The sequence below is a fragment of the Myotis nattereri genome, assembly GCF_964212035.1.
Source record: "Myotis nattereri genome assembly, chromosome: 1".
Classification (NCBI taxonomy): Eukaryota; Metazoa; Chordata; class Mammalia; order Chiroptera; family Vespertilionidae; genus Myotis; species Myotis nattereri.
The window spans coordinates 133,868,050-133,885,116 of record NC_138075.1 but is presented as its reverse complement, the minus strand read 5'-3'; the positions used below and the strand labels follow the sequence as shown (position 1 = coordinate 133,885,116).

The 17,067-nt window shown below is 39.2% G+C and overlaps 1 protein-coding gene across 9 annotated transcripts in view; it reads right to left on the bottom strand.

Annotated features, from left to right (window-relative positions):
- Window positions 1–17,067, bottom strand: part of CACNB2 (calcium voltage-gated channel auxiliary subunit beta 2) — a gene marked incomplete at its 5' end in the record, with an annotated part of 357,347 nt that overhangs the window by 112,843 nt on the left and 227,437 nt on the right. For 7 of the 9 annotated variants that reach the window (XM_081094966.1, XM_081094968.1, XM_081094967.1 and 4 more), the window contains one exon: window positions 7,927–8,046. In XM_081094966.1, coding sequence (XP_080951092.1) covers window positions 7,927–8,046 — 120 coding nt within the window. Of the gene's footprint in view, window positions 1–7,926; window positions 8,047–8,873; window positions 9,387–17,067 lie in introns of those variants that run through there. The other 2 variants (XM_081094969.1, XM_081094972.1) reach the window with 2 other exon arrangements.

The following is a 17,067-nucleotide window of genomic DNA, read 5'->3' as shown; positions in this document are numbered from 1 at the left end:
TCTTAGTAGTTCCCTTCAACACTGACTATGAGCTTAGCCACATGGCCTGCTTTGACCAATAGGACATTAGCACACATGACACAAGGAGAGACCTGAATATCACTCTCTGTTCTCTCTCAATGTGCTTGTAACCCTGAGACCAGCATGAGGGTGAGCCAGCCAGCCTGCAGGGGATGTGAGGCCACCCAAAGGAGAATGAGACACCCAAACTGGCCACTGCCAACCTGCAGACGCATGCAAGAGACCATCCCCGATCACCTGGCCACCAGCTCACCTGCCAGCTGGCCACTGATACATGGAAGAGAACTGTGACCTAAGTCAATGGTGACTTTAAGCCAATAAACAGAGTAGCTTGTCCTGCAGCAAAAGCCAACTGAGAGAATGAGTGAGGATTTTTCTGGTGTAAAAGATGATATAGGAATCAGTGCTGTAGGTATGGCCTGATCATATTTCAAAATGCAATATAGACACAAAGCTTTGCTTTTTCCTTTTATATCTTTCAAATTGTCTGTAATGAGCAGTACTCACATAATAAATGTTGTTATTGTAATTACTATACTTGTCAACTAACATTGGAAATAAGAGGCTATGACTATACCTACCCACTCATACTTATGAATTGACATAGAAGCTAACCCAGGTCTAAGGGGCTTTTGCACATTTTTTATTTCTTACAGGTAGAAAAAAATGTAATCTAAGCTAGTGTGTATTTGAACAGTAAATGAACTCTGGAAGCTAGAATATTTAGCCAGTTTTATAATTCTATTTTGTATGCTATGAGCAGAAGAGAACTGACAAATTTTCAATACAAAAATTAAAAGACAGCATTGAAATCAATGATGGAAAACTAATGTTGGCCAAAATATTTTCCTAAGGGTGTCTGCCATAATTGGTGTTTTCTATTATGAGATTTCTCTGCTGGATTTTATCTTTTACCAATTAAATGTCTTTGTCTGATGAGACATCATTTACTTTAATATATGTTCTTTAGAGTCTCTCCAACAGTGTATCTTGTAGGTTGAAGAAAGTATGCAATACAGACATAACCATATACTTCTTGCCTTTCTCCAACATAATTTTCTCAATAAGGCCCATTTGTAAAAACATGTTTAACATTTTTTAAAATAAAAAAATTCATGTTTGAGTTGAAGGTGAACAAACACACTCATGTTTCTTCTGAAAAGGCTGCTTAGGGGAATTATTTCCAATTGGGTAGGGTTCTCCCCATGTCATGAGAAACATTGTTTTTCTCTTCTATAGTATGTTTATTAATAAATATGGGAAATAAAACATGGTCAATTGAACACATGCTACCTCTTAAAAAAATTTGTTTCCAAAAAGTATAAACCCACAAATATAAAGAACAGAAAATGAGAGTAGATCAAAATGTCAAATAAAAAAATGACAGACAATGATAATTAATGGAGTAGAAAGAGTGAGAATATAAAATACCAGGAGATCAGGGACCCCTCTCTGGGGACACTGACTAGACTGAAAGAAAAGATTGACTCCCAGTCAATCTATAATAATAAAAGTGTAATATGCTAATTAGAGCAGACGTCCTTTTGGATGACCTTCCAGACGAAGCTGGGGCTGTGAGGAAAGCCTGGAGCCCGGGTCCCGGGTCCCAGGTCCTGGGTCCTGGAGGGAAGGAAGGCCTACTCTTGCATGCATTTCGTGCATTGGGCCTCTAGTTACCCTAAAAAGACTGACAGTCAAGAAGCTTTCTCATCTTGTTCAGAGCTGCTAGTCAGCTTTACAATGTCTTGCTCTTAATTATAAATGGATAGCCAGAAATCAAACCTCTGAAAAAGTTTCCAGTATGTAAAAATAATATCAAATTTTTAAAGTTTAAAAAATAGGAATAGTCCAGAAATCTTTAAAAAAAACAACACTTAAGATGTATAAGAGAACATATTACACCCATGCAATAAGAACAGGAACCTATAAAAGTAGAGATGAGAAGCAAGTACTTGGGAATTACAAATTTTCAATAATAAAAATTGCAATAGAGCCCAGCCAGTGTGGTTCAGTGGTTGAGCATCAACTTATAAATCAGGAGGTCACGGTTCAATTCCTAGGCTGGGTACATGCCTGGGTTTTGGGCTTGATTCCCCAGTGTGGGACCTGCAGGAGGCAGCTAATCAATGATTCTCATCATTGATGTTTCGATCTCTCCTTCTCCACCCTTCCTCTCTGAAATCAATTAAAAAATTTTCCAATAAATGGGTTAGAAGATAAGTGGAGAAAAATTCAGATAGTTGAGCAAAAAGACAGAGGTCTGAGTACAAAAAAATGAGTAGAGAAGAAGACTCTAATCAAATGACAAAGGAGAGAACCAAAAAAGAGGAAAATACAGTGGGGAAAAAATATCCATAAAAAAACAAGTCACTTTCCAGAACCAAAGTGACTGGCCCTTCACAATGAACATGTGTATGAGAAGCCAATAAATAAGACCCACACCAAGGCACAATTTCAAAATACCAAAGGAAGAGCAGTTCTCAGTATATTATAAACCAGTATATTTAAATGTTTACAAACATTTTAAAACCCCATTCAAGGACCAAATGACATTGGCAAACATATCAACAGAGCTAGAGCTAGAAGATAGTAAAATAATGTCTTTAAAATTCTGAAGGAAAATGTTTTTTATACATAAATACTATACCCAGCCAAACTGCTAATTAAATGTGAGGCTAGAATGAAGACATTTTCAAGTTGGCAAGATCTCAAAAAAGTAACCTTTTTCTGGAAGATTCCATATTTTCTTGCCGCCAATTATTTTCTTACTTTGGCCTTTACCTACGTTACTTATTAGGCCGTGGAGGCATTTCCCTCTTCCGTACCCCCCCACATTCTATTTCATAAGCTAAACTCCACCTGACCATCCTGTAAGGCAGCGGTTCTCAACCTGTGGGTCGCGACCCCTTTGAGGGTCGAACGACCCTTTCACAGGGGTCGCCTAAGACCATCGGAAAACACATACAGCATATCAGATATTTACATTACGATTCATAACAGTAGCAAAATTACAGTTATGAAGTAGCAATGAAAATAATTTTATGGTTGGGGGTTACCACAACATGAGGAACTGTATTAAAGGCTCGCGGCATTAGGAAGGTTGAGAACCACTGCTAAGGTCTAGTTTTAAGCCACCTCATCCAAGGAGGATTTTCTGTTCCTGCCAGCAGGCTGCAGTCTTTTCCTCCCCTGCTCACAGACTCTACTCCAGGGAGGGACATCTGTTTTACCTCTAATCAGCATGCTTTAAAGCCAAACTCTGCTCCCTAAACCACCGGTAGCAGTTCTCTGCAGGCAAAAGCCCCGTTTCTTCTTCGTGGCTCTGTCTTTTCAGTCCCTCTACTGAGCAACTGTGACGAATACAAGGTCTTTAATACGGTAGCCATTCACTGATAAGAGAACAATGGACTTAATATTTAATGTTAATCCACTGTACAAAGAATATCGCCTGAACCTAGTACATCTCTGTGCCAATCCCGTCCACATCTAGACTTCCCATCTCAGAGTCCCTGCGTTTAGGGCAGAAAGGATCATTTTGGGGACGGAGAAAAGAAGAGATAATTCTTCTAGTTAAGAAAAGATGATCATATGACCCAGCAACTTCACTCCGAGACACATGCATATAAGAAATGAAAACATATGCTCATGCAAAAACCCTAGACAAATGTCATAACAGCATTATTCACAGTAACTAAAAGGTGGAAACAAACTCAGATGTCCACCAACTGATAAATGAAAAAATGAAATGTGACACACCCATACAATGGAATATTGTTTGGCAATAAAAAGGAATGAAGTACTGATACATGCTAGAGCATGGATGAATACTGAAAACATTATGTAGGTGAAAGCAGCCAGTCACACTAGACCCGTGGTCAGCAAACTGCGGCTCTCGAGCCACATGCGGCTCTTTGGCCCCTTGAGTGTGGCTCTTCCACAAATACCACGTGCGGGCGCGCGTACAGTGCGATTGAAACCTCGTGGCCCATGCGGAGAAGTCGGTTTTCGGCCTGGGTGAGTCTATTTTGAAGAAGTACTGTTGATATTTGGCTCTTTTGACTAATGAGTTTGCCGACCACTGCAGACCACCTACTGTATGATTCCATTTATATGGACTACCCAGAATAGACAAATCTGTGGAAGCCTAGGGCTAAGAGGGTTGGAGGAAATGGGGAGTAACTGCTAATTTAGAATATGATATTTCACTGGGTGGAGGGGTGGGTAATAAAAATGTTCTAAAATTGATTATAGTAATAGATGCATAACCCTGTGAATATAAAAACCCCTGAATTGTGTACTTTGAATGAATGAATTATATCTCAAGCTGTGTGTGTGTGTTTTTTTAAAAAAATCAATGTGGGAATAAATTAAATTCACATATTACTTGTCTTTAAGGCATAATCGAAGAGCACCAGCTTGAATAAGGCAAGATATGCAAAATATGCCAAAACTGGATCAAACTGTGCATTTGTGATCAGAAAACACCAAGTTAAAGAAAAGTCATGTTTGTTGATATTTATTTGCCCCCAAATTAATATAGAATCTGTTCACTGTAAAGTTTACCAGTTTAAGAGAAGACATAACAAAGTGCAGTGAAAAGTACTGGGTTTTACCGGAAGCACAGAGTGCCTGGTTATATAAACTTTTGTAGGTCACTTAATTCCAGAAGGCAGTGTCTCTAGCTTCACTACTTGCTCATCACCTTATTTCACAGGCGTATTCTTAAGGCAATTAGTGGGTAATGTAGTTCACATTTATAGTGGGGCAGGATCTGCAAGTGCCGCTGGGGTTTATTCCAGGCATTTACACCGACCTATTGAGCATGATCTGCAGGGTGAATTAAAGCACCCACTTACAAAATCTTCCTGTTGGAGAGATGCTATGATTACAAAATAAATCCATAAAACTTTGATTCTTCCACAATGGATGTACAGTGTTTTAAACTATCTAAAATTAAATGATGAATTCATATGTTTTTCAACTTTAAAGCTGCCTTTTGAAATAGGTCTCAAAACAGATATAACGATATAAAGGCATGGTGGAGGGGAACAGACAAAAACAATCTAATGGATGAGCCATCTGCAATCCCTCTGCATTTTGTCTTCAAGGATACTGTAACTAATAAATCAGATTTACCAAGCCATGATTTTAACATAAAGTAAAATCCTAGTCCTATCTTCTTTCAGATATAAAATTCATACGTAACCAGCAGAGTACATCAAAGTTTTAAGATATTGACCTAATTTTTAATACATTTTATTGATTTTTTACAGAGAGGAAGGGAGAGGGATAGAGGATCAGAAACATCAATGAGAGAGAAACATTGATCAGCTGACTCCTGCACACCTCGTACTAGGGATGTGCCCACAACCAAGGTACATGCCCTTGACCAGAACCTAACCCAGGACCCCTCAGTCTGCAGGTCAATGTTCTATCCACTGAGCCAAACTGGTTAGGCTGACCTAATTTTAAGAAAGGAAAATAGATGCAAATAAACTATGTTCACTAAACGTACTAAGTAGCCCTTCAATTATTTTTGCTGTTGTTTTAAATTCTCTTTATTTTCTCCCATCTTCTACATTATTTGTAACTATAAACTTTTTTTTGTCTGTATGATGAGCAACATAACCTGGTTTGATTTAGGACCAATATTTTGATCCATGCTGGTTTGAAAGATACTTAAAAATTCTATGAAGCTGTGCCACTTAACTCAGGACCTTGTAGCAGTCATGGACAAAACTGTGCCAATCAGAGAACCGAAGACTTTGAAAACAAAACCTGTAAGGCTTTGGATTGTATGATGATGTGGTATAATCTGGAGAAACTTTAATTGTAGTATGTGAAAATCACATGAATAAATTAGTGCAAGTAAAACACTCTTTGTTTCTGAAATACAAACTTATTTCTTTTCTTGGCTTTTCTCTTTGCACTTCCGTACAAAATGTAGAATGTAGACTTCAGCTTCTAAATTGCAACATTTACTAGCTACACTGCAAACCTGTGGCAGTTAGCTTCACTGGAGTACATTCATTATTTAATTTTCTTCACTGTTTAATTTCACCTACATAATTTTTATTCTAATAAAATTTAACAAGAGATCTACCCTGTTAACAAATGTTGAAGTGCACAGTACAGTACTGCTAACTAACTATAGGCACAGTGTGGTACAGCAGTTCTCTATAACTTATTCATCATGCCTAACTTTATGTATATTGAATAGCATCTCACCATTTCTTCCTCCTCCAGGCCCTGGCAACTCTACTCTCTGCTATGAGTTTGACCTCTTTAGATACCTCAGATGAGTGAAATCACACTGTGTTTGTCCTGTGACTGGCTTATTTCACTGAGCATAGATGTCCTCTAGCTTCATCCATGTTGTCACATCATAATGTTTTAAATCAGTGGTTCTCAACCTTGGCTGCACATTAGAATCACCTGGGAATCTTTTTAAAATCCTGATCTTGGAGGGTGAGGCCCAGAAATCAGGATTTTAAAAAGATTCCCAGGTGAGTCTAATGTGCAGCCAAGGTTGAGAACCACTGTTTTAAATGATTAACTTTGGTAGAGCAGATGACCTGATAGCAACTGGGCCACACCTGGCTTCATCAGCTCCCTGCTCCTCTGGGTGGTCTTGCAGTCAAGACTATATCACACCTGGCGATGACTTCCTTGCCGGCTGAGGTGAGAACACTGTTGTGATGTATGGAAACTGCTTCTCAGGAGTCATGGCCTCCTGGCAGTTCCTCTGTAAACTGTGATGGCAGCTGTGCTAGAGGTCATGAATATTACATAAGGGCTGTCCATGCTTTCAACCCAGAATCTCCAAGTCATGATTCCCATAGCAACACACCGAGATTTTACTCATCTCAGAGATGCAGCAGCCAGTATAAGTATTCTAATGTTACCCTCGATTTGTTAGCAAGAGCAGCACAGTACTTCTTTTTCAAAGCAGTAATTCTTTTCAAAAGAAAACCAACAGCTGTGATCAAGTATGTTCACTTAAAAGTTATGGAGTATCACACACACCAAGGTACCTTAAAACTGAACAACAACCTAGGGATGGGGAACGTCCGACCCGAGGGCCATATAAGGCCCAAGAAATCATTTGGTCTGGCCCTGCCAAGGCATTAGGGGTGAGTTCGTTAAATGTTTGACCAAATAGAGCAGGCTAGTTTTTAAGCTGATAATTTTGTATGGCCCGAAAATGATGTTATAAATATCCAAATGGCCCTTGGCAGAAAAACGGTTCCCCACCCCTGATTTAGAAATGACTACATGGGAAAAAGAATTTAATTCATGACAATTAGTCAAATCTAATAGGGTCTCAGCTAAATTCTGTACTCATATATTTCATATCTGATTTTCAGTTCCCCTTCCACATACATATATATGCATTTTATTATTATAGGATAGAAGAAACATTTTCAAATAATAAAATCCGTTGTTGCTTTATTTTGAAAAACACAATGTGAACCATTTTTAAAAAAACATATAAGAAAATAATATTATAAAGCACCTATGGAGTAAAATTTTGGGGAAAGACTATTCAAATAAATACCAAAATAAACATCAACTTGAATAAAGTTTGTTTTTCTGAACAGAGAAAGGGTCTGCTGGAAAAAGAAGGTAAAATCATTTTAATATTAGATACTGTTTTTTTCTCCTGGTATAATCAGGAATCCTTTTGTGTGTCTAAATGAACCATGTACCACGGACACACGTTGCTTGAATTATAAAATAATGGAACGCAAGACCACTCATATATCACACTTCCCTTTTCTACTAGGGAAAGAAAATAATCTCACTTTTTGTACCTCTCTTAAACCAGACACACTTCCACAGGTGGTCCATCACGGGCCCGGCACACTGGCGGAGAAAGAGCTTGGCAGGAAGAAATGATTTTACCTTTGCCTTTTCCAACTGGGCCTGGGCCTGCCGCTCTGCTTCTCTGCGCACCGCCTCCCGGTCTTCCTCCAAAGACACATCTGAATCGGATGGACGGCTGGTGTAGGAGTCTGCCGAACCCTGGAAAGGGAAATTTACATTTTAAAATAGATTCCATCTATGACGTTTGCGTTGGGAATGTTTCATCGACACTACAGTGAGCCTCCTAGATTTTGCCCCAAGTTCCTGAAAAGAGGAGAAGATAATCCACCTCGTGGCAAACAAACCATCTAGAAAAATCATGCTCTGGTTTGCAGACCATTCACTAGGGTAGCTGTGCCTACCCAGTTACCCTTCCTTCCCAGCTTTATGTTCCCATTAACGTCCTTTCTGGAAGACAGAACAAGTCCCTTCACACCAGCTCCCTGGTGCAGTGCAGAGCTGAAGGGCGCAGATGGGTTTCAAGGATAGCTTCAAGAACAATCTGCACGTAAGGCAAGTAGTTACACCCAGAAAGAAGGCACTGCTAATAAAAAACATACCCGAAAGGTAAAGGAGTTATAAACCTCAACTCTCCAAAACCTCACTACTGTGACCTGACTCCACTTTAATCTTAAGCATCCTTTTCACCTTTTTATTCACCTGATACCTCCTGTGACAAAACTGTAAGACCACAGCAGTCGGCTCCGCGCAATCTTTAAGCAACACATTTTTCCCCCCAATACCTTTAAATAGATATTAACAAAACCTGTCTGCAGAAAACACCTGCCCGGGATTTATCTCCTTTGGCAAATAAACCATGACACAGGAAAAGGAGCTCAGAAAATGACAGGACTTTCCCTGGCTCCCCGCTCTTGCAATCAGGATCCTATTACTGAATATAAAGGAGCCCGTGCCAGCACTCACTCCAATAACAGCAAAAGCAAAGGCGAAATAGCGTCTCCCCACACGCAAGCCCCGGAGCTTACACAGATATCCGAGTTCTTCAGCCTTCCTCCCTTGGCTCTTTTCAGAAGCCGGATCCAGGTGGCCTTCATTAGCCAGACAGCGCCTTTCCCATCCGCAGCTGCAGCCCCGGGCACGGATCCTCAGCGCGCGCGGAGCCCTGCGGAGCAGCCTCCGCGCCTTCCCCAGCCATGCTCCGGCCAAGCCCCTCTTCTGTCCCTTCCTGCCTCCGGGGCTTGCACTCCCTACCCCGGGGGACTCCGATCCGAGGGGATTCTTATCCTCCCATTCCAGAGGGGGAAACGAACACTGGAACGCTCTAGGTTGCTTTAAAAATAAAGAGCACCTCAAGTGCGGTCAAAGACAGGCACCAACTCGTTCTGAAACTTAATGTATCTTCCTACCCTGCAGAGTCTCTTCCTGCTCATAGATTGCTAAAGGAAATTGGTTGCAAGAGAACCTTAAAAAAAAAATCAAAGCACCTAGTGCAAGACGTATGCAGTGACATTTGCAAGTGCAAAGTTCAAGCCTTATCTTCAGCGATCTGGAGGGGGAGGCGGAGGACGCACGCACCGCACTGGGCATGCTCCATAGGTAGCCTTTTCAGGCGGAGGCTCACATCACGCACACCGTTCGTCTGTGTCAAATTGCCATTTGCATCCGAAGTGTAAACAGCTGGAAAGGGTTTTGGTTCTATAGTAACCGGCACAAGGTCTGTTTGTCATGTTTATGTTTCAGATAAAACATTCTCTCAAAAAGACAGCGTGTAATCTTTTCATGTAAGGATCCATTTCCATTAACCTGCTCACAGAAAGTCTATCCTATGCCACAAGGCAATGCATAGACAATATTATGTACATTATTGGACAGCAAAAATCAAATAATGCTCAGCAACTGTCATAGCATACTGCTCTTGCTTGCTTGTGACTTCCCAAGCAAGATGCAAGAGAGAAATTTTCACATTTAATTAGGATAGGAGAGGAATCACAGCTCCAAGCCATGAGCTTCACTGAGCTCAAAATGACTTTGAAATGCTTCTCCCACTGAGAAACTACCGCTTGAAATAAAGTCATACATAACTGTGTGAACTGTTATCACAATAATTATGAAGAAGATTCAAAGCTCGGTTGGTTTATTAGCTTGAGTTAGGAGTCATGAAACAATTCAGTCCAAATTCGTCTTATGAATAAGACAATTGAGATTTGAGAAGGAAATGTATTTAAGTTTTTAATATCCTGTAGTTGTGGAATTACATTTTTAAAGTTTATTTATAAACTTTTTTCAGGTTTCTTAAAGAAAACAAAATTCTATCATTGCCTTCTAAGCTGCATTTTTGTTTGAGTGTGGTAAGGGAGTTACTTTGTAAAGTTTTATGTAAATGAAAGGAAACCATTCTTAAGAATTTCTCCCTTTTCCTCCCTTCCTTTCTTCTTTCATCCTTTCAACTCTGGGCCAAGACCAGTTCTCATGACATCAGTGTTAGGAAATATAGTAGAATAGGAGTTTTAGAACAAAAGTAATAGATTGAATGCACCTTAATTGTGGCATAATTACATAAATTGATATTTAAAAAGATTACTTATATTGTTAGCAAGTGAATGTAAAATGCATGGAGGATACAAAGTTCATTCCAATTTTTTTGTTTAAGTAAAATTCTCAAGGGACATGCGAGTCTTTCTACACAGACACACATGCTTAGGGGCTCCCGCATCTTCCCAGACATTCCCTACAGCAGGGGTAGCACAGTAGAAAATTACCAAGAAGCACAATTACGCCCCATAAAGGGCCTCAGTCCCCACTGTCACTGCGCTGGCTGGCATTTTAGACCCAATCACTCTGCCAAAAGCTCAGGTCACACCTCCTTGAGGACACACAATTCTGTCATAAAGAAACCCATAAGGACAGGAAGAGGATTAACACACACAATGTATGTGATCTCTCCCTTTTAAACAAAATAAGATTTTAAAAGTCCTTTGCTAATAATCAGAGGTAGCTTTTAATTGCACAGTCATTTTGAGACCTGTTTCCAAGCTTACATTGTTTAAAACAAAACCCTCTACTACATCGACATTGGCAATTATCTTTTGAGTATTTGCGACACTATATTAACCTTTAACGATTTTACAATATGAAATATGACCATGAACTGTAGCTTATTAGTGGAGCGTATAGGAGCCACATTATTTTCACACCTTGTACCTGTAATAGTATGTACTTTAAAAATACTTTTTCATTATAGAAGTTACATATCCCATAGTAAAAAGAGGAAGACACAAATGAGGTCACCTTATATATCCTCTCACCAAAGAGAGCCACTATTAAATGGTAGCATGGTGGCCTCCAGAGTTCCTGTGATTTTGAAAGTCACCCTCCCAACATGTGCATTACAATTAATCTCCTTCCTTCTGGGAGTGTGGCTACGTGCAGTTAAAAGTGATATATCTAATTAAGCTTTGCCTTTGGTACCATATGGACTTTCTGGGTCATTCTGCCTCAAGTTGTCTTTAGTCAAGAACAGCTGGCAGTCATCTCCATTAACTCCAGAACAGGTTTATTACAAGATGTACTCTTGATCTCTCGCGTTCCTACTGGCCTTTTGTGGTATTTGTCCTTACAGGTACATCACACGGTCAGCTACCCACGTTTCCTTTTCTGCATCTTAATGTTCTTATTCCTCATTGTACGGTCCCAAAATACAACTAGCACCTAATATCTACCAATAATTCATTCAGAATCTTCTATTTTTATCCTCAGAACTCTCACTCCAAATACGTGTTCTTTGCTTTTAGGAAATTTTATTTTAATGGGATTAAATTATACTTTTAGCTACTCTTCAACTTCTGTTTCTTTCCTCTAAACACTTTTATGTCAAGTATTGGCACAAATATTATCACCTTTTCCCTTAAGCATTTTTGTTTTGGTATTTTTAACTTGCTTTTTTGATGTTGTACTCTTCTGTTTAACAGTCATATATTTCCAGCATCAGTTATCTTCAGTGTTCTCTTGTTTTAGCTTTTAAAGCCAAAAGGATAAGAGTCATACACCTATTCAGGAGGGATATTTTTGATCCAAAATTGTTCATCTATTTCTGTGCAAAATTTTCATATGAAGTCTAAAGCAAAGCTCTTGGGCAAAATCAATTTCTAATAGTATCCTAAGGTCACCAAATTCTAGACAAAGCCATATCCAACCAAACTATGTCAGGCTTCAAACGACCTTCTCATGTAGAGGATTATGTTAAATCAACGGCAAATCTGACTTGTTTCTTCCTGACCTGCCATGGGATAGACAGACTTACACTGCCATCGTGGTCCCGCCCACATTTTTAAAGGAAAGCATTATGGGATAGACTTCTGAGAACAAGGTCTAAGGGGAAAAGGTCTGTCTCGTATTGTCTGCTTGTGTTGGCTGGGGGTGATAATTCCTTCATTTCTCCTACTGTCATCTCTTCCCACAGTTTAAAATAATTAACTTTATTTTTTTTCTGTGAAGAGATCTGGGTCTCTCTAAGAAAATGAATTGCTCTTCATGCTTTGTTGGTTTCTTCAGAAACAAAACCATGCACTTTTAGTTTGTATGAGTTCCCTGTAAATGTTGGAGATTAAACCCTATCAGAGATAACATTGGCAAATATGTTCTCCCATGCAGTGGGCTTTCTTGTTGTTTTGTTGATGGTTGCTTTTGCTGTGCAGAAGCTTTTTATTTTGATGTAGTCCCATTTGTTTATTTTCTCTTTAGTTTCCATTGTCCTAGGAGCTGTATAAACAATCCAATAAAAAAAATAGGCAAAGGACCTAAATAGACACTTTTCAAAAGAGGACATACAGAAGGCCAAGAGACATAAAAACATGCTCAAAGTCACTAATCATCCGAGAGACGCAAATCAAAACAACAATGAGGTACCATCTCACACCTGTCAGAATGGCTATCATCAACAAATCAACAAATGACAGGTGCTGGCGAGGATACGGAGAAAAAGGGACCCTCGTGCACTGCTGATGGGAATGCAGACTGGTGCAGCCACTGTGGAAAACAGTATGGAGTTTCCTCAAAAAACTAAAAATGGAACTCACATTTGACCCAGTGATCCCACTTCTAGGAATATATCCCAAGAAACTAGAAACACCCAATCAGAAAGGATACATGAACCCCTATGTTCATAGCAGCACAATTCACCATTGCTAAGATTTGGAAACAGCCTAAGTGCCCATCAGCAGAAGAGAGGATTAGAAAACTGTGGTACATCCACACAATGGAATACTACACTGCTGTAAAAAGGAAGGAACTCCTACTATTTGCAACAGCATGGATGGAGCTGGAGAGCATTATGCTAAGCGAAATAAGTCAGTCAGAGAAAGATAAATATCACGTGATATCACTCATTTGTGGAATGTAATGAACAACATAACCTGTTAACAAAAACAGATCCAGAGACAGAGAAGCATCGATCAGATTGTTAAACCTCAGAGGGAAGGCAGGGGAGGGTGGGGGTAAAGGGGAGAGATCAACCAAAGGACTTGTATGCATGCATATAAGCATAACCAATGGACACAGACACCAGGGGGGTGAGGGCATGAGTGGGGGGTTGGGAGGGGGCGATGGGGGAATAAGGACACATATGTAATACCTTAATCAATAAAGAAAAAACCCATGCACTTTTCACTGATAATGAGCATTTCTGACACTAAAAATTGAAGAAAAACAAAGTGTTCCTGACACTACATGATGTAGGCTATTGAGACGAAGCACATTTTCATTGCTACTGTATACTTCAGTTTGTAATTGTCACATCATTTCTGCTCAAATACATCTAGTAATGAAATCTCAAATGTGACGGGCCTACCTTTTGGCTTAATGTCAAAAATATTAACAGAAGTAAAGGTAATCTACCTAAGTTCATCCCTGTGTGGTACTTTTATGATTGTGTAAAAGCTAAAATGGTAGCTTTTATTTTCTCAAGAGCATTGGAAAATTTATAAACTTTGTGTGGTTATAGTATGTATTGACATTAAATTGTACTGAAAAATAAACCCCAAAACAAAAAAACATGCATTTAGAACTATAAGTGCTGTAACTGTAGATAAATGCTGGGAATATGATTGTGAGAAGGATTAAAGCTTTCTTTCCATCGTGGAACTTGATATTCTAGTGAAAGAGACTAATTTTTTTAAAAGTTACCAAAAAACAATTATAATGAAAAACAATAAAACAGGCTGAGATAAAATAATGGTGGTAGGAAGACTCTAGTTTAGTTAGGATGATATGACACTAGACGGTGATATTTAACCCAAAAGATAAAGAAAAAAATTAGCCCTGGAAAATTTTGAGAAAAGTGATGTCTAAGTAGAGAGAACAGCATATGCTAAGGCCTTGGACAAGGAAAGCTTAGTGGTTTGAAAAAGTGAAAAGAAGTCAGTATAGGTAACATGGTACTTTTCAGGAGTATTTAAGATCTCTCCTCAACCCCTCTCCTCTCTTTCTCATCCTACAATTAGATACACATTCAAGCACACCTAGAATTGGGAATCCTTTTTGTTTACATAGCATCACTTCACAGAAAAACTACTTACACATATTTTATTTTCTTAATTAGAAGTGGTATTTAAATTGCCAGTAAATTCCACTTTATTGGAACAATCACATCTTCTGAGATTTAAACAAAGTTCTTTGATTGTCTTCCTTCTAAATCCAGTACTATCTCTTGAAGGCTAAAGTCAGTAAATTTTTGAGATTATTCTATATTATGCTAATAATGAGGGCAATCAATTTATTTCTATTAGACTATGTATATGAATAATAATTGCTAATTTTTAGTGATTGCATACACTATGCTAATGTGTTGGTTCAGAAGCATTTAATAATTAATCTAATTATCTCCATTTTTACTCATTAAAAAACCCAGGCATAGAGAAATTAAGATACCTGACTAAGGTTATAAAACTAATAATCAATGGAGGTTGGGGTACTCTGAATTCAAGTTCCATGCGTATATCACTTCTTAAAAATAAAAGCTAGAACATATCTCTAGCTGCAACTGATATTTCCATTAATCAAAAACATCTCTGTCTGTCTTTCAGGGACACTTATAACCATTTCTAATGGTCATAAATGTCATGATGAAATATCTTTGCTAAATTTGGTTCTCTCTCTCTCTCTCTCTCTCTCTCTCTCTCTCTCTCTCTCTCTCTCTCTCACACACACACACACACACACACACACTCACGCACGCATACACACACAGCTTCTCAAATTTATCTTCCCAAAAGGCAGTGAAGGTACAATGAGGGTTCAATGAAACAGATAATTTGTCAATGTAATGCTGTTTTGTGGAAAGAAGGATTCAAAGAGTTGGCTGCTACCCTGAAATTTTCCTCACTTCAAAGTAGCTCAAAATTGTAAAGCATTCTTTTCATTATTTATCTACAATGGAAAGTACATAAGTAGAACAAGAAAACAATGGAAGTCAAGAAACTGGCTATTTAAATGTTTCTCTCTTCCCTGAAAATAAACATAACTTGGCAAGCCGGCCTTCAGTAGCCTCTTTGGCAGCTGACGTTGCCTGAAGCTGGCTGGAGTTCAAGCGTCTCCCGAGTAACCTTTCAGTGCCACAGGAACAGTTGCTAGTGTGCAGCACAGAAGCTGAAGGTATTAAAGAGTGCAAACGGCAGGTCTAAAGTGAAGGTATGATGGCTATTTATATTTTGTATAAGATCCTCTGTACAATATTTGCAAAATTTGACAGACAAAAAGAATCTTTCTCCCCACCCCCATATTTTTATTGACATTTAGAGAGAAGGAGGGAGAGGAAGAGCGAAAGAGAAGCATCAATATGAGAGCAGCACATCGATCAGCTCCTCCTGCACTTCCACTATCAGGGACCGAGCCCACAACTGGGGCACGTACCCTGACCAGGAATCACACCAGAGGCCTCTTGGTGCACAGGATGGTGCCCAACCTACTGAGCCACACCAGCCAGGTAAAAAAAAAAAGAACCATTTTGGAAAAGTTAAAATTAGATAGCCAATTTTAATGTTATTTTAAGTTTGGATTTCAAGCATAGGACAAATAATTGCCCTTCCTAATTACAATACAGCATTGTGTGTGTGTGTGTAGGGGGGGTTTAGGCCTTTCAAAAATATTTATGGATGGTGATAGATGACAAGAATTTTTCATTCTAATATCATTTCTTACAAAAAAACCTTCATCTTTCAGTCATGAAAATGGGAATGAGCAGGCAAGAAGAAGAAAAATAGTGCCTGGGAGAGGTGGACTTTCTCAAAATATCGCTAACACATTAAATGAGAGAAAAGGAATGAATGAATCATATGTAAGAAATTTTTGGTGTAGGAATTCATCGTGGGTATAGAAACTCTGCATGGACATCACTACCATTAGCCATGGACATCACTACCATTAGTCTTTCTACAGAATCATTCCAATCAGCAGACGTACATGTAGTATTTCTCTTTGCCCAAGAAAACTGTCCTTAACTCCATTTCCTTGACAGCTCCTACCCTATTTCTTTGTTCTTCTTTGCAGAAAAAATTGGCTCAAAGAAGTTGCCTGTACTCACTCCAATTTTTCTCTTTCAATTCTCCCTTAGGCCTACTCTCTTCCATCACTCCACCAAAACTACTCAAGGTCATCAATGATATGTGGCTAAACCCAGTAGTCAATTCTCAGTGCTCATCTTAACTTAACCATCAGCAGCATTTGGCATGGCTATTTAATATTATTCCCCGTTCTTTATCCACTTTCTCAGCTTGGCTTCCAAGAAATCTCCCCTGTCTCCTCTACCTGCTACTCCTCCTCGTACCTGCTGGCCGCTCCTTCTATGTCTCCCCTTCCACTCATTTCCTACACCCTCCGCTCACACTGTACGGCCCCCTCCTTTCAGCTCCACCCTCACTGGTCTCCCCGATGGCCCCCACAGGTACCAGAAATGTTCTCTCCTTCGATTTTCATAGGCCTGCCTATCATCTCCTTCAAGTCTACTCAAACATCACCTTCTCAAAGAGGCTTTCTGGGACCAGCCTGTTTAAAACTGTAACCCTACTGCTCTCCCCAGTCTCTCTAATCTCACTCTGTCCTACTTTTAAAAACTAGTGCTTATGCTTTCTAACAGACAGCACAATTTGTTAAGTTTATTGTCTAGTGCAGGGGTGGGCAAACTTTTTGACTCGAGGGCCACAATGGGTTCTTAAACTGGACCGGAGG